Source organism: Elgaria multicarinata, chromosome 2, assembly GCF_023053635.1.
Source record: "Elgaria multicarinata webbii isolate HBS135686 ecotype San Diego chromosome 2, rElgMul1.1.pri, whole genome shotgun sequence".
NCBI classification, from domain to species: Eukaryota; Metazoa; Chordata; class Lepidosauria; order Squamata; family Anguidae; genus Elgaria; species Elgaria multicarinata.
The window spans coordinates 166,692,535-166,711,059 of NC_086172.1; the positions used below are offsets into that span (position 1 = coordinate 166,692,535).

Consider the following 18,525-nt stretch of genomic DNA (forward strand, 5'->3'; position numbering starts at 1 on the left):
TTTGTATATTTGTTTTTAATGTTAACTGTTTTTAACTTTTGTAACCTGCCCAGAGGGCTTCGGCTATGGGGTGGTATAGAAATGTAATAAATAAATAAATAAAATCACTAGCAAATGGACCTGGCTTTGCATGGGTTGGAATAGCCGTTAGCTTGATACAGCGGATCCCTGAAGCAAACTTAGATAGCATCAGAATTGGAGAGATTGTCACTGTCCCATCTGAGTGAAGCCATCCCTGCTGAGAGCCCGAGACATTGGCCCCTGCCCTGGTGCACCCCTATTGCATCTTGAGAGAGGGCTCTGCCCACTCAATTCCCCTGAGGAGGAGCTAACCCACAGTAGGGGGCAGGCATATAATTCTGTTCCCCAGCCAACTTATCTCCCCTGGCTTTGAACTGTATGAAATGCAAAGCTAGGTGCTGCTTAATGAACTCTGCCCCCTAGTAACTGAAGATGTTGCTGCGGGCTTCAACCACATGGACACATTTAAATTAATTCAAATTAAATAATGTGTTTTAAAAACAAAAGAACTCCAAGGTGCACAAACCTAGGGTCCCCCTAGTATACATGCCATGATTCAGGTGTCTAGGTTTCATAGTCTTAGCACTGTGGTGCTGATGGATGGACAGACGCACATCCTATTATTATAAAGGTGTGTTAGGGCTGCTGCCATCAGCACAACATGCTTCTTGTACAATCCTCTGTTGATTCAGAACTCACTTGGCGACTTTGGGCCAGTCAGACTCTCAGCCCAGCCTACCTCACACGGTTGTTGTTATGAGAATAAAATGGAGAGGAGGAAGATTATGTATGCTGCCTTGGGTTCCTTGGAGGAAAAAAGGTGGGATATAAATAAATATTTTAAAAATGAATTAATTTAATGTATCATAGAATCATAGAATCATAGAATAGCAGAGTTGGAAGGGGCCTACAAGGCCATCGAGTCCAACCTCCTGCTCAATGCAGGAATACATATTTTGTATCCTTCTTTAACAACGTTCATGTGTGCCATACAAATAGCATGAAGGTAGGTTCAATTTAAAAGTGCTTCCAGAATCATGTGAAAGCACCAGCTATGTATCTCACACGATTGTGGTGAGGACAATTGTGAAGGCAGAATCTCCCAGCATTCCCATGTAAATCCCATGCTGGCTGGGGAATGATAGGAGGTTTAGGACTTTTTTCTGTCCAAACCTGCATAGGAGTGTGCCTTAAAGTATGAGTCCTCATATGTTCTATATTTGGGTCTCATGGTGAGGAAAGAAACACAATTGTGAATGATCCCTTGGGGATAATTTCTTTCCTCACTATGAGAATGCAGAAGTCAAAGAATACTGTGAGGTTTTAAGCACAGTAGATGACAACTGGATGGTGTGCAGGTTTTTCCAGATTTTTCAGGAACAGAATCATTTGCCCCACCTGCCCGTTATCTACATTTGCGAGATCCAAATCTTCAAAATACCCGGCATCTTACAGATTTTAATAGTGAAAAATAAGCACAAACATCAGTTGTCTCAGTGAAACTGGCAAGTCAAAAAAAGAGCCAAGCTGCATCAAACCATGTTGCTTTTCACAGTGGCCAATCAGTGAATTGTGCATTGTATGAAGAAGTGTCTGCTTTTATCTGTCCTGATTTTATTGGATGAGCCCAAGTTTTAGTACTATGGGAGAAAGAGAACAACTCTCTACATGCTTTCAATATACTATGCATAATTTTATAAAGCTTTATCAGAGGTCTCCAGCTATTGGGTGATATAGAAATGCAATAAATAAAAATAATATCTCCCTCTCCCCAGTCTTTAGCCATCTTTTAACTAAAATAAAACATCCCCGAACACTTTAGCCTTTCCTCGCATGAAAGATGCTGTTCCAACCTTTTGGGGGGAATGTTCTCTTCAGGAAGGCTCACCTCGGCCAGATCTACACGTCGTGGCGAAGGCGCTTCCGTGCGCCTTTTTTAAAGACGTAACCTAAAAGAAGAGCCTCTTTCTTTACTGTGTGTACTGTGAGCTAGGCAGCGCCGCCTGTGGAAGAATCTCTACCCCATTCAAAGATGCTGCTCTGGCCGCTTCCCCCTTGCGTGTTCTTCCGTTCGAATAATCCCCCCTCCCACCTGGCGGCTCTTCTGGCGCGTCCCGGCGGTGGCGGCTCCTCCTGCAAAACACTTTTCTCCCTCGGTGTGTTTGTATTTGCGTTTGCGTGTGTGAGCACACACCGAAGAGAGTCCCGGGGAGATGACACCGCAGGGGAGAACGAGAGGCAGGAGCTGAACTCGTCCGCCGCGCGCAGGAGGGAAGCGGCCAGAGCAGAGCAGCGTCTTTGAATGGGGTAGAGAGTCTTCCGCAGGCGGCGCTGCCTAGCTTACAGTACACACAGTAAAGAAAGAGGCGCTTCTTTTAAGTTACATCTTTAAAAAAGGCGCACGGAAGCACCTTCGCCACGACGTGTAGATCTGGCCCTGGTGCCTTCAATGGTATATTTTTGGCAGCTTTTTTGTTTTCCCAAGTTGTGGGCAGAGCAATCCTACACTCCAATAACAGTAGTACTGGAGATATGCAGAGGCTGGGAATCACCAAACCCGCCAAGGAGGAATGAGATGCTCCCTCTGACAAGCATGGTGAGTGGAAATGTGGAACCTTGCAAATAAGCATTAGGGAACCAACAAGGTGGAACAATCTCAAGAAGCATGAAAAAGTACTCTCCAAGCAGGGATGGTGTCAAGGGTAGGCATGGCTCAGTCCTGGGCCAAGTACTCTTCAACATTTATATTAATGATTTGGACAAGGAGGTGCAGGGAATGCTCATCAAATTTGCAGATGACACAAAATTGGGTGGGATAGCTAATACCCTGGAAGACAGACGTGATCTTGATAGGTTGGAGCGCTGGGCTGAAAACAACAGAATAAAATTTAATAGGGATAAATATGAAGTTCTACACCTAGGAATAAGAAACCAAATGCACAGTTACAAGTTGGGGGATACTTGGCTCAACAATACTACAAGCGAGAAGGATCTTGGAATTGTTGTAGATCACAAGCTGAATATGAGCCAACAGTGTGGTGTGGCTGCAAAAAAAAGCAAATGCTATTTTGGGCTGCATTCATAGAAGTATAGCTTCCAAATCGTGCAAGGTACTGGTTTCCCTGTATTCGGCACTGGTTAGACCCCCATCTTGAGTATTGCATCCAGTTCTGGGCACCACACTTCAAGAAGGATGGAGACAAGCTGCAGGGGGTTCAGAGGAGGGCAACAGGCCCTACGAGGAGAGGCTGAAAGAATTGGGCATGTTTAGTCTGGAGAAGAAAAGACTGATGGGAGACATTATAGCACTCTTTCAATACTAGAAAGGTTGTCACACAGAGGAGAATCGGGGTCTCTCCTCAATCCTCCCAGAGTACAGGACACGGAATCATGGGCTCAAGTTATAGGAAGCCAGATTCCGGCTGGACATCAGGAAAAACTTCCTGACTGTTAGAGCAGTATGACAATGCAACCAATTACCTAGGGAGTAGTGGGCTGTCTCACATTAGAGGCCTTCAAGATGCAGCTGGACAGTCATCTGTCAGGTATACTTTAAGGTGGATTCCTGCATTGAGCAGGGGGTTGGACTCAATATCCTTAGAGGTCCCTTCCAACTCAACTATCCTATGATTCTAGCAATGGGCACCTGCTGGGGGCTCACATCCCAGCGGGGACCCATTGACAAAGATCCCCCTGGAATCTTCCCTCTCACCATTGAAACCTGCTAGTTCACCTGGCACTTGCTCTGGCACAGACAACAGTGGTGCTGAGAAGCAGCAGCAGTAGATGCAGTTGTTGATTTGCTCACTGGCTTTCTGCATGTCAAGTAAGCGAGTGGTAGCAACAATGGAAAAGAGGATGAGGAGCAACAGCAGCTGGTGACAATGGTGGCAAGAAGCTAGATTCACTCGGGAGGGGGACCATGAAGGGTATCTTGCCCGAGGACTCTCAAAAACATTGCCTCCAAGGAAACACTGAAGTGACAAATTTGTTCAGCTTTGTACACAACGGGGATGAAATCCTTTTTGTGTTCCCTGTTTCCCCATGGACTAGGAAGTTTAGAGAGAGCCTTTTCTCCACTCAGTTTTGTTGTGACTGTGAGGGGAAAGAACTGGAGAATTACAATTGTATTTCTCAATATTTTCATTTGCAAACTGAGCAGGGAGAAACAAGCCAGCGCTCAAAACAGACAATGCTAGTGTTTAAAACCTTCCCAAAACTGGTGGCCTCCAGATGGACTGCAACTCCCATCATTCCCGAATGATGGGCATTGCAGTCCAACACATCTGGAGGTCACCTGGTTGGGGAAGTCTGGTTTAAATTAACAACACACCATTGAAGTTCACTCCCCACCTCTCTATGTCACCTTCTTGTTAAGTAACTGCTCACTGCAGGAGCTGTTCTCCTTCACTGGCTACTAGCAAACTGTCAAAATGTTGCAACGCAAGCAGGTGTGGTGTCCAGTAGCTAGTAATCATCAAAGGGTGTTGGTGCTCATTAAGCAAGCATCTTCATCTAGCAAACTGTGTGAGAGAATCATTCCGAAAATTTGGACAGGATGTTTGCAACAATGCAGTCAGTGTCCATACAAATGTTTATGTCTACATTGCCATTGTTAAATGATGCATGAAACAGGGGAAGTGAAAGAGCACCCATGTTCCCTAAGGGCGAATTCGTGTCACTTCAGATGCTAGAATCACCCACATATTTGCATAGTGTGCTCTTTGATTCTTTTTTTAAAAAACAACAACAACACAAAATCATTCCCTTAATGTGAAAGGGAAACTCTTGATTGAAATCAGAAGTTGGTAAATCTAGTAGCAAGGGAAAGCAGAATCAGTGGAATCATTAAAACTGCAGTTCTAAAGCATGCTTTAAAAGGATTTAAGTGATATTGAACTGAGTTCTGTGAACATTCCAGAACTAGAACTTATCAAGAAGTTTGATACTATTTGTTTAGGACACGACCCAGATAAAAGTCTTCTCTCTGATTCCAGATTTGACGTTAACATACCTGAACTAAATTGCATCACTGCCAATTACTGCTTTTATGAATGGTCTCTGCTTATCTCTGACACAGTTGAGCTTTACATAGAATTGTCACAGAATGTACTCCTTGTATTTAATGGCCATTTTGGCTTCACTGCTTACATTTGTCCTCCCATCTATACAGCCATGTTTTCAAACACTCTGGACATGTCAGAATGCTTTTCTCGCAGAGGGATTTTTAAATTATTATTATTATAGGCAGAAGGGCTAAGGGCAAGATGTCTTGGAACATTGTTTTATTTTATTTATTAACATTTTTGTATCCCGCCCTATATCACTGGGATCTCAGGGTGACATACAGATAAAATCAGAATAATATAAACATAATATATACAGCTAAAAAAAGTATTAAATCATTAACAGATTAAAACCAGTAGAATTCTTTTTAAAGCAATAAAACAATTAAAACTATGTGTGACCATGGAGAACTGAGCCCTCAGAGGCTTTGATAAAGAGCCATGTTTTAACTCAGTGCTGAAATAAAGCCAGTGTGGGAGCCAGTTGGGCCTCCAAGGGACACAACAGAAACATGTGCAAAACGCCATGGGGTCCTGAAATAGCTTCTTGCCTTTCTACCTAATGAGGATAACACTTCAGATATCTGCTGCACTAGGTTCCAGCCCCATGAAAAAGCATTTCACCACAATAACTCTTTGAATCATAGAATAGTAGAATTGGAAGGGGCCTATAAGGCCATCGAGTCCAACCCGCTGCTCAATGCAGGAATCCACCTTAAAGCATCCCTGACAGATGGTTGTCCAGCTGCCTCTTGAATGCCTCTAGTGTGGGAGAGCCTACAACCTCCCTAGGTAACTGGCTCCATTGTCCTACTGCTCTAATAGTGAGGAAGTTTTTCCTGATGTCCAGCTGGAATCTGGCTTCCTTTAACTTGAGCCCGTTATTCCGTGTCCTGCATTCTGGGAGGATCGAGAAGAGATCCTGGCCCTCCTCTGTGTGACAACTTTTGAAGTATTTGAGGAGTGCTATCATGTCTCCCCTCAATCTTCTCTTCTCCAGGCTAAACATGCCCAGTTGTTTCAGTCTCTCCTCATAGGGCTTTGTTTCCAGACCCCTGATCATCCTGGTTGCCCTCCTCTGAACACGCTCCAGCTTGTCTGCGTCCTTCTTGAAGTGTGGTGCCCAGAACTGGACACAGTACTCAAGATGAAGCCTAACAGTACTCACACGATTTGGAAGCTATACTTCTATTAATGCAGCCCAAAATAGCATTTGCTTTTTTTTGCAGCCACATCACTCTTGTTCCTCTTTACAGTGTTACAAGCCTCCTTTCTGGTTCTATGTGAATTTATCTTCTGGAACTGGGCAGCCCATATTTAAGTAAGCCCATCTGAAATGAAAGGGGTTTTCTTCTGAGTCATTTGTGACTGTTGCAGAGGGATGGGGGGGGGGACACGTGTACGTGTGGACGCGGGCAAGCGCTGAGATCAGCATAACCCAGCTATCAGCCTCCGAGAGGGGGAAGCACCACTTTCTTCCCCTCACGAGCGCCCAAATTGAAGCCCCTCCCCCATCCCTGCCAAGGGTACCTTAGCAACAGGGGAGGGGGAGCTGCGCCTGCGCCCTCTCCTTTCTCTCCCCCCTCCCTCCAGTCTTTCCGCAGCCCCAACAGCGGCCTGTCTCGGTGCAGGGGGTGGTCTCTTCCGGTTCATGTCGGAGCAGAGGAAGCCGGTCGGCCATCTTGGATCATCCGGGAGCGGCGGCGGCACTGCTGCTGGCTGAGGGGGGAAAAAGAGGGCGCCCGCTTGGTGGTCTCCTCTTCCTCCTTCTCTTTCACCACAGGAGCAAAGAGCGAGGCCCGGGGCTGTACGAGACCCCGCTGAGGGAGCTGCGGAAGAAGGGCCTCCCCGCCCCCCACCCTGCTCGGCCTGAGCCTGCCCTTTTTTGGGGTAGGAGGGTGGCGGCAGCGGCAGCTGCGAAAGGACTTGGAACTTCTGCGGGAGAAGGAGGAAGAGGAGAGGGCGCGATTAAGCCATGAGAGCCGAGGCCCGGTGAAGCGGGGCTGGGGTCCGGGGAGAGAGAGAGAGAGAGAGAGAGGCGGCTGAGGGAGACAGAAGCCTCCTTTGAGCAGCCGGTTGCTGCTTCCTCAGCGGAGTGCTTCAGAGAGGACGGAGGTGGTGGTGGTGCAGAAAGCGGGTGTTAATCCTCCCCCTTTACTCCTTCAGTAGCCTCTTAGTTGGACTCTGTTGCTGCAGCTCCCTGCACCCCGCCTCGCCCGCAGCTCCCTCCCTTTTGCAAGCTGCTAGTCTCTTCTCGTCTCCCTCTCTTTCCCCTAATCCCAGCCCCTTCTAACACGCGCACACTTCTCCCCCCTCCTCTTTTTGCACTCCATGAGAATCCCCCTCCTCTTTAATCCGCCGCCACCACCTTCTAAGGATCCTAATCTGTCTGTAGGATGATCCCTGAAGAATCCGAGGGGCATACAATGCTCCATTATCAGACTGGAATATAGATGAGAAAGAGGGGTCGTGGTGGTGGTGGAAATCACCCAAATTTCCCTCCCCACACTCCCTTTTTCTTGATGGTGGCACTTCATAACCACTATCATGCAGTAAAATCACACGTATTTTGTAAATATATATATAAGTATTTCGGGGGAGAAGGGTGCTAGGATTTTTTATTATTATTTTTATATAATATATAGCTGGATTTTGCCATCACAAACAGTGCTTCAGCACAAGTGAATGAAAATGTCCACTAGAACTCCATTGCCCACCGTGAATGAACGCGACACTGAAAATGTGAGTGCTCCTCAATATTGTTTGTTGGTATAATATATAGTTTTAGTGTAACTGAATGCCTTTTGAATAGCCAGTGTTGAATTTCATGGTATCCAGCGTAGTAAAATTTACCTTAATCTTATAAAGTATGTGTGCATGATAACATGGGTTACTAAATAGTTGGTGATAAATGTGTTTGTGTTCTTCTGCAGTTTTCTATGAAAATACGTATGCTTGCAGTTGTGATGAAGTCACTCCTATACAATCAAACTGTGAAACCGTTTTAATTCTTTTGAACGATAGTTTGACATCAACTCTAGGATATCCTCTGCCTTACTATGACTGCAGTCATTTTCTGGCAGCTGGACATCTGATAACAGATGTTTTACAGGTTGTTATAAAGAATGTTATCAGTAGGGAAGCTCTTATTAAGGCCTGCCTACAATAAGCTTCTGTTCCTGTTTAAACTTAGGACCTCTCTCTCTCTCTCTCTCTCTCTCTCTCTTTCCCTTTCCTTTCTAAGCCCCTCACACTTTAGTCAGATGTCTTTGTGATGCAAGGGAAAATTGAACATCCAACAGATGTTATTGGACATAAAATGTGCTAATCATTAGAAGTGGATCATCAATAAATATATCACAGGAAAGAATGGGTCCCTTTCTCTGACAAAAATGAACTGGGTGACCTAGATAACATATATTTGAAATTGGTATTGTATTTCTCTTAAATGACAAATCAAGCTGTAATGCTGGGTTATTTGAAAAAGCCCCCTCCCCTGTTTTCTGGAAGAGGGGTCTTATCTAACTACAAATACAGTGTTTGAGTGCTGGTTGCATAGGTGGTGAAGAAAATTGCATTAGCTTTAGATAAAGTATGTGATGGTATTTAGTCCTGTCACACAGCAATGTTGCATTAAAATAATGTTGAAGTTCAGTGTGTCTGTGGATCGTGGGAGAGGAAAATTGTGAATTTGCTGGACTTGAGTGGACAAGTGCTGAAATCAATGAATAACTGGTTTGCTCTAAATATCACTTTAAATCGAAAGGCTATTATGGAAATTCCTTCTGTCAAATTGTGTAGAGAAATATTCATTGATACAAGGCTTAAGACACAAGAGGCAAATCTTTTATAGCATTGGTTTGATTGCAAAGTTTGCAGTAAAATTGGCAATCTGATAGGTCTCAAAAAAGAAGAGTGTTGAGATCCATTTTTTGAATGTAAGGAAGATAAAATTAGCTGAATATTTTGTGGTGTATATGTGCAAGCCAATTTATTCATTGTCATTGGTTGAAGATACTTGAAACAACCTTAGATTCAGAAGAGGAAAATATGCTCAGTGGAACAATTGTTGCATTGTCAAGACTCTGAATTTATTGACATAGTAGATAAAACTCTGTTCTTTGTTTACTTTAGCTCCTGATACAACCTGCAAAACTAAAGGCTATATTCAGCCCAAGTTAATTAACTAATTCAATTATAGAATCATTGTGGACTTCAGTCTAGGCCCCCAAAGTTGCATTTTGGAGAAAACTGTTCAAAGTTGGACATTTCTGTAGTTCATTGCCCTGAAGTTTATTCAGTAGATTTAATCATTTGGCCACCCACTCTTCCATTAGTTATACTATGTATCATCTTTATTACCATTCATCAGGTTTACAAATGTTTGTAGACTGCCTACGTATAATTCTTTACTATGATTATTGAAGTTCTAGACTCAATGAATTCTTAAATAGATAGTGGATTGATAGTTCTAGTTCAAAAATGAAGCAAATTTAATATTTGTTGCCAGGATTAAGGGTGTATGTTTAGAAATATGTATTTTTGGAATAAATATATAGGGGTTGGATCCAGATTTAATCATACTTGTAAACCCATTGAAATCAGTGGGACATTAGCTAGTTGTCACTAGCTAAAATTCCATTGATTTCAGTGGGTCTACTCTTAAGTGACTAAGAGCACAATCCTATGCTGGTTAAGGAGTGCTGGGAATTTTCTGTCTAAACATGCATAGGACTGCACCTTAAGGGTGGAAGTACTAGGCAAAAAAATCCTACAACTCACAGCATGCCCCAGCTAGCATGGCTGGCTGTTGGGATGTTGGGACTTGTGGGACTTTTTCTGTCTAAATATCCATAGGATTGTGCCTAAATATGGATCCAACCCATAGTATAGTGGTTTATTTATTTGGTGTCTGGTCATATCAGAGTTTGCAAACTAAGCCACACTGGGTTTATTGGTAACAGAGTATGCATGTGGGGAGTAGTACTGATGAGTTAAAAGTGCAGGTTATGCTGAGGCCTGCTTTTGAAGTACCAGACTGCAGGAGGATCATTAACATGAGTCGAGTACATATTTTACTGTTTCCCTGAATATATTTTAAATTTCAAAACTTCAGAGTTTACACCTGTTGTTGGAAAAAGTTGTTCTTTCCTCCTCTTTAATTCATCAAGTTCAAATAGTCTTCCATTACAAATGTGATGACAGTGTTTAATGGGGTGTTTAGCTGAAAGAGCCATAAAATGAAAAGTACTCACATCATTTTTTGATTCAGTGGTATCATGGAACTGTCTTCGGTACTTTTTTATTCTTAAAATTTATCAATTTCTGATATCAGGAAAGGGATGTCATTGAGCAATGTTGAATTTTCCAAGGTAGCATTCAACAGCGTCTATTGGCAAAGACCATAATGTTTACTACAGTTCCATATCGGTTTCTAGAAAAATGCTGAATGAGCTTTGTTCTTGCTTGTGCTGAAATGGAACCATGCTAAGTAATTTTTAAAGTGAAGATAAATCCTATAACACGGGGCAGAAACCCATTTTGTTTTCTAAAATTGCTAGGCACAATAATATTCTTTAAAAGCATTTTTAAGGTTTACAAGCTACAAATGACCAACAGTAATCTTGGTGTTCTGAACTCAAATAATTGGATCTAAATCTGCGATTTCTGGCTCTTTATAACTATGTCAGTGCATATATGTGAGCTTAAGCCTTTGAGTTTCTGCTTAACTTTATGGAACAGGCCTTCCTCTTGGGCTAGTCACACAAAATGTTTCCAGTAAACAGCAGTTCCCAAACAAAGGAAAAGAGACATTTTCATGGCATTTACTAATAATGGAGTGCATATGTGTCTAATGTATGGATGTCGTGTAAAGTGATTCAGAATTTTGTAGCTTGGATAATATTCACCTAGTTAGCATGCACATATACACAGCTACTATTTATTCAAAATAATAATTCTTGATGTTTACACTGCTCCTCCAGCAGAAAATTGGATAACTTTAATTTATTTTTAATTTTTGAGTTACATCTCAATATCATTGCATTGGCTTAGGCTCACTTGAAAAGCATTATTCTAAAAAGACATCTATTTGAATTGTATTTCTCTTAGCACTGTCAAGATTTCCACAAGCAGTCACACGTCTTATTCAGTGACTTAGAAAACACATTTGTGGGGGTGAAATAAGAGAAACTGGTAAAACCAGAGTTTGCAATCTTAGGCATTTTTACTTGGAAGCAAGTCCAATTGTGTTCAATGGTGCTTAATCCCTGGTAAGTGTGTATAGGATTGATCTGTAGATTTTATTTCTATTATTGTTGTTGTTGTTGTTATTATTATTATTGCATTTTTATACTGCCCAACAGCTGAAGCTCCCTGGGCAGTTCACAAAAACTAAAACCATTCAAAGTATAAAACAAATAGTATAAAAACATGATATAAAATACACATTAAAAACTTATTAAAAACATACCATACATAATTAAAACATCTTCATTGCATTTATATCCGGCATTTTTTCCTCCAAGGAACCCAAAGCAGCATTCATAATCCTCCTCCTTGCCATTTTATCCTCACAACAACAATCCTGCGAGGTAGACTGGGCTGAGAGTCTGTGACTGCTGCAAAGTCATCCACTGAGCCTTCATGGCTGAGAGGGGCCTAGAACCCAGATCTCTCAGCTCCCAGTCCAACACTCTAACCGCTACACCACACTGCATCTCTTTACCCAGTGTGGTGTAGTGGCTAAAGTGTTGGACTGGGAGTTGGGAGATACGGGTTCTAGGCCCCACTCGGCCATGGAAACCCACTGGGTGACTTTGGGCCAATCACAGACTCTCAGCCCAACCTTCCTCACAGGGTTGTTGTTGTGAGGATAAAATGGAGAGGAGGAGGATTATGTACGCCACCTTGGGTTCCTTGGAGGAAAAAGGCAGGATATAAATGCAATAAATAAATTAATAAATATATAACTCTGGAACTGGAATCAGAAATGAGGCCCTAGGCACATCTAGCAGAACTGAAAAGCAGCCTCTCTTGTGGCCATTTTGCTTTACAAAATGTGTATCTGAATATGGATCTGCACGTTTCATAGCCCTTGGTTATGGGTGTCCTTTTTTTTTTTCAAGACATTTGAATAAATGAGGTTGTATCATATATCCCTTTAGGCTTGGAGTTTGACCTTTTAAAGTGCTGAACTCCCCAAATGTCTATTATAGCAAGTCTCTTGGGGTGAAATCTCTAAGAGAACTTTTTGGCCAAAAATTGACTTCTTAAAAATAGCATCGTATTGAATCATGGGGATAACATCTAAACAGGCTTTTCTTAACATGAGTCTGAGACCTTTGACCATTAGGTGTCCTTCTGGCTTCATACATAATTACTAACAATGGCTATATGAGAATTGGACTTAGTTAGCAGTTTTATTGATGATTCAGATTTGACTATGTCTTGCTCTTCAGCTGCTATATTTACACTTCAGTGCTGATGTCAGTAAGAACTTGTTTTGATCAGTGAACAAAGTCAGAGTGACTTGGACAACGTAGTAAATCTCAGATACAGACTACAAATTTTCCCTTTTCTTTTTAAAAAATATAGTTGGAACATTTTTGTAATACTAGCTACTTTGTCAAAGCTGGATAATTCCTTATTCTGGAGGTGACATTTCCCCCTAGCTCCATAACTCAGCCTTCCCCCAACCTGGTGCCCTCCACATGTTTTGGTCTTCAACCCCCATCAGGAATGGTCAGGAGTTCTGGAAGTTGTCTAAAACATCTGGAAGGCACCAGTTTTGGGATGACTGTCTATCTACCTTTATCCTTTATTTTTATATCAATCCAGTGCCACTCTTCCCATCCAGGCATCCAAACACGCAGTGTTCTAGTGTATACTGACACAACCTTAGTTTCAAACGTGAGTACTCCATGTCTTTACAATTATTGCTATTGCTGATGTTTAACATATGAAATCCATAAAGTAGTTCTGTTGACAGAACTGCTTCTGTCAGTGGAACTGGAAGGGGACAATTTCCTCTCCCATTGTGCACCTTCTAGAGCAAATTTTTGGGAGATGTGGTGGGGCTTTGGGGGTGGGGAGGAGGAGAGACTGTGAAAATCCCCTCTGCTCACGTGATGTTGGATTCCGCTCAACATCTTTTGGCTGCCAAGGTTTAACAAGCTGTTCCCATTTCTCACTCCTTGGCATGATGGTTCCCAGCTTTGTCACTCTTCTCCAGTCTGCAGGTTGGCTGCGGATAGAATTCTATATTTGGAATGTGTGTTTGCCTTTGACCTACACAGTTAACCTACACAGTTAAACGTGCATGAGAAATATAGTTACATCTGATTCTATAGCTCATACCTTTGTCCTAGGCAGGTCAATATTGTTGGCTTTCTAGTGGATACTGAATGCACAAGCATTCCGAAATTTTGTATTTTTGTGACAATTCAATAATTTTGCTCCAGCTGGTTTTAAAAATGTAATTTTTTTAGGGTGTCACCTGTTCTATTTAATGCAGAGGAAAATTAGGGTAATGTTGAGATGATTGAGCTATTTGTAGTAAAGATTATACTTGCTCTGCTGGTTATCTTTTTAAACTGATTATTGTTTGGCAAGTATGACCTGGTTAAACTGGCCAATCAGTTTAATAGTCTTAGGAGCTGCATAATTGGGTAGGAGAAGAAGCTGGACCAGAAAGCATAGAGATTGTATTTATACAATAAAGTTTGTTATCATTTAAATTGCAGTATGGCTTCTGTTTACAAGCTTCTGGCTGACTGCCTTAGCTATTCCATTATCTAGCTCTACCTTGCTTTCTGTTTACATTGAGATGGATTGCACTAGCCCAAGGTGTATGTCTGTCTAAAATGTATTCTGTTAACTCTATTTTTAGAGATGATTTTGTTTACAAAAGGACATTTGTCCCCATCCCCTGGATGCAACAGCATATGGGAGACTGTAAATAATGGAAATCTTTAGCAGAAACTGATAGGTTTTATGTGTTTAGAAGGGCAAAGGCAGCATTCTTTAGTGGTAAAAGTGTTCACAGTGATCACGTGGTAGTGGTGGAATGAGATTGGAGTTACATAAATGTAATAAAATAAATAAATAAATAAATAAATAAATAAACCATATTAATATCAAACCACCAGGTGCTATGTAGATGCTATGTTAATACACCCACAGAAGTCCCAGTGGCTAGTTCAGAGCTTAAATCAACCTTATCTTCTGTAGGTCAGGAGAGATTGGAAGATAATTTGGTGTCTACTGATAGATTGCTGGATGATTTGCAGGGGATTGGCAATAGCTACTTACTCCAAGATGTTTAACAATAGTAACAAAAGGTTTTGGGTGTTTTAAAAGGTGATTAACACTTTCTGAATTGTAGTATCTCAGATGTAAACTTGTACTTGTGAATGTAGACCGTCCCTGTTTATGGCTTATGGGGTTCAGTGAATAACTTAGTTCCCACATCACGATAACCCACGCTAGGTTGTCAGCCTTGTTTGTTTCAGTATGGCTTGTTGTGATGTCCAAACCTGATGCAGTTTTCTCAGCTTGGTTTGTTAACCATTCACAAGCCACCCTGAGGATGCATGGCTTATTAGTGGGATGTTCAGGGTGCCTTGTTCTCAGAGTGGCTTATTGTGATATGTGAATCCGGCATGAATGCTTGTGCACGACATGTCAGAAAGCTGGTGAGAGGAGCGAAAAATCCATGATCTTGCTTATGATATCCCCTCTCTATTATGTCTTGAAATGGATCTAATCAATTTACTTCTCCACTTTGGTGCCTCCCTAGTGAGTGTCACCCTTTTTCCCCACCTTCGGAGAGATTTGCACAAATTTAAAATTATTCCGCCCCACCTTCGGGTAGTTTTGCGCGAATTTTATATTATTTCCCCCACCTTTGGTGATACATGTGCATATTTAACAGTATTTTTTTATTAAAAAAATCGGGAATTTGCACAAATTTGCTAAAGTGCAATGAGTACTGCATAAGCAAATTTACGCAAATCTCCCCCAAAGTTTTCTTTTTAAATGTTAATTTGTGCAGATCTCCCTGAAGGTGTGCGTGGGGAAATCCACAATGTAAACTCTACTATGCCAATGAGCACATTTATCCTCGCTAGCAGAGTAGGCTGCTGAGGTTGAGTTGCAAAGGCTCGTGTGATATGTGCCAACAGTGGGCTGGAGGATTAAGGGGGAAACAAGCCATGGCAAGTTGCAGAGCACATAATTGTCGGGAATAACGTGAATTTTTGTGAACTGCCCAGAGTGCTTCAGCTATTGAGCAGTGTAGAAATGAAATGAATGAATGAATAAATAAATGTTGGTTAGTGAGCAACCAACCACAATAACGTATTTTCAATGTAGCTTATTGTGACATGTAAACCAGACCAGAGTTTCTGTGGTAGGCTGGTGTGCTGAGAGGAGATCCAATAAAGCTTTGGGGGAAGTCCCAGGGACTAGTTGTCTAGTCCTGAGGCATAGCTGATTGCTGGCAAGGGCAGGACTTTAGATAGTTAAAAGGAGTGGTGTGTTCTCCATCAGCTAATCATTAGGTTCTGCTGACCTCTTAAAACCACTGAAAGCCTTCCCAACCCTTTTGAATGGGAAACTCCCTGAAAGATCTAGAAAGCAGCCTGATGCTCCATTTCGTTAGGAAGTTTTATAGCTTCTTACTTGTCCTCTTTCCTACAAAGCTTTTAGAAGATGTCAGAATCTAGCAAATTCTGACAATTGGCACTGTTATCACTGGTAGTGTACCTGTCTGCTTGCAAACTCTCACCAGTCGTAGACTGATTTTCTCTGATGTCATAGAAGCCAGGGGAAGGTATGGATGAAAGGAGGTGAAGGTGACTGTCTAGCTTTTAAGGATAAAAGATGGCCTAAGCGAAAGAGATTATGAGAAGGCAGGTGGCAGATAAGAGAGTGCTGATGGATGTAGGAATTGTGTGAAAGCTGAAGATATAGGGACTGGTGGTAGAAAGTTGACTGTAATTATAGTATGTAATGCCCCTTTTCCTGGACTGTCTTGAGTGGTTGTGATGTCACAATTTTGTGAAGAAGCTGTATTTTTGTTAAGTAGGATTTGGGCACATGAGGAGGACAGAAATGTCTAATGAACTAACCAGAGAAGCACTGTCATCCTAAATTTTACACACTTCTAGTTTTTAATCTTTGGTATATAATTACCAAATGTGTCCCATTATTCTAAAATACCATGACCCTGTGTCCACTTGTTCTGCCTCTAAAAAAAGTCATTAGGTGATTGAAATTCCATGTGTTATAAAAGAAAAATAGGTTTGCCTTTATGTATATCATAACCCATTAAATCAGGAAACATTTTTTAAAAATCAAGTTCTCTAATTCTTTGGTGATTTTGCAGGTTGAAATGTTTTTCTGCAAAAATGTAAAATAAATTCTGTTTAATGTATCTAGTTTTAAATACATGTATTTAATGTATCTAGTTTTAAATTAATTTTTGTGAACTGCCCAGAGAGCTTCGGCTATTGGGCGGTATAAAAATGTAATAAATAAATAAATAAATAAATAAATAGCAACTGAGGAAATTGGGGAGAATTAAGCAGCTTTCATATGTTATAGATCTTCATTTTAATTGAGCAACAAGAATTGATAGCTGTTTACACACTTGGGTACTATTGATAGCAAATGCTTGGGGTGCTGCTAACCAAAAGCTTCGCATTCTTTCTCTTTGGAGCTTTCTTTAGCTTGCAAACATGCTAATTTTACTCTTTTGGTACTCAAGAGGATTGTGGACCACATGTTGCCAACTCCTACATTAAGAGAAGTTTCCCTTTTCTTCCCCCACCCCACCACTGAATAGTGATAATATCTGGTGGCATGTTTTTCAAATAATTCTTTGTTCTGAAGTTGTCACTTCCCATTACTCCTGATCTGGAGAAAGCCAATATGAATAAGGGAGGTAGCTGCCTATGTAACTGTCCATATGTGTGCTACAGACAGTGTGTGTGTGTTGCTAGAGAAATAAGTTGTGTAGATGGCAAGCATGGTTGTCATATAGTATGGCAGAGCTGAGGGCACATAAAATCCATCCAAAGTGGCCCGTGCATGCTTTTCTCTTAGATGTATATTACTTCATAATGATTGTAAGTCAGCTTGAGTGCCATTTTTCTTGGTACAGAAGTAGGATATAAATCAAAACAAATAAATCTAATCATGTGATATTGTACTCTGGCATAATAGTCTACTTAAATTCTGGGTTCTGCAGATGGTATGTTCTTTCCTGCAGAGGATTATCATAAAGGTTTCTACTGCAGATTTCTACTACAGATTAAGTACTCTAGAGAAAGGTTAAGGATAGTGTTTCATCCTCATACTGAATATCAATAGTTTCTGTGCAGTATTTCATGCTTGAATGAGCATTTACACATATAGCTTCTCTGCAGAATACAATAAAAATAAGTTCAGTAAAGAAACTGGGTTTTTTTCTGAATGTGCACACAGTTTATTTTGTAATCGGGGTTTTTTTTCTTCCTCCAGTGGGTATGAAGTTTCATACATCAGGTTTTCTATCTTCTGGTACTTCTGTAGAATAGCCAATCCTGAATCTTGTGAGTTGGTGAATGCTGTTCTCTTTAAGTTGCTGCTAATGCATCAGTATAATAACTATATGTACAAATTGAAAGTAAGCACAAGTATCTCTTTAAAACTTCCACATCCACCTTGTCCAAGTTTTTTATTTTTGTTAATTTTTCTCTTCTTTTCTTGCTCTCATGCTTATTTCTTAATGAGAAAGGATGCCGGAACATCAGTAGGGGAAGGCTTTTGTGAAAAGGTGGGTTGTAAATCTCGCTTGAAAAGCAAACTTATTTCTGTCTTACCTCTGTGTATGTGTGTTGCCCAATTTATTTCTCTTTCCTTAGTTTGCTGACTTTATTCCTGTCCGTCCAAAAGATAACATCTTATTCTGTTGCTCTTGTGAAATCACTGTCCATGAGCATTTTGTAGACTTACTTACGTCTTTTGAACTAAGAAAGATAGCAACTCCGTTACAAAATCTACAATCCTTCTTGCTTTCGTAGGACTGCTCCTTAAAAGCAGAGCTTGTCTGTTTTTATTGGTGTTTCTCCCTTATCAGTGTCTGCCTCACTCAGATTCTGGATCCATTTTCCACAGGAAAGGGCTCGAATGTAAATGAATGAAGGGTTGACTACTTCATCATATTTTAAAATTTAGTTCTCCTTATATTTTTTGTTTTGTGTCCTGTATCCTGTTTCATATTTTGGCTTTGAGCCCTGTAGAGATGCCTCTCCACCCCCACCTCTTACCTCATAGGTAACATACAATGGGCCTGTACAGACAACACACTAAGCCATGCAAATATAGGGTCATGGTTAGAAAATGGATAAGGAGCATAAAGAAAGATTAAAGAGTAAAACTAGGAAGCTTGAAA

General features: G+C 41.2%; 1 protein-coding gene across 7 annotated transcripts in view; it reads left to right on the plus strand.

Moving 5' to 3' along the window:
• The first annotated feature begins 6,766 nt into the window (after positions 1-6,766).
• Positions 6,767-18,525, plus strand: part of MARK3 (microtubule affinity regulating kinase 3) — a 73,620-nt gene continuing 61,861 nt past the window's right edge. For 6 of the 7 annotated variants that reach the window (XM_063118089.1, XM_063118093.1, XM_063118091.1 and 3 more), the window contains exons 1-2: positions 6,767-7,829; positions 17,869-17,907. In XM_063118089.1, the coding sequence (XP_062974159.1) occupies positions 7,773-7,829; positions 17,869-17,907 (96 nt within the window). In that variant the 5' untranslated portion in view covers positions 6,767-7,772. The remainder of the gene's footprint in view (positions 7,830-17,868; positions 17,908-18,525) is intronic. The other variant, XM_063118092.1, reaches the window with a different exon arrangement.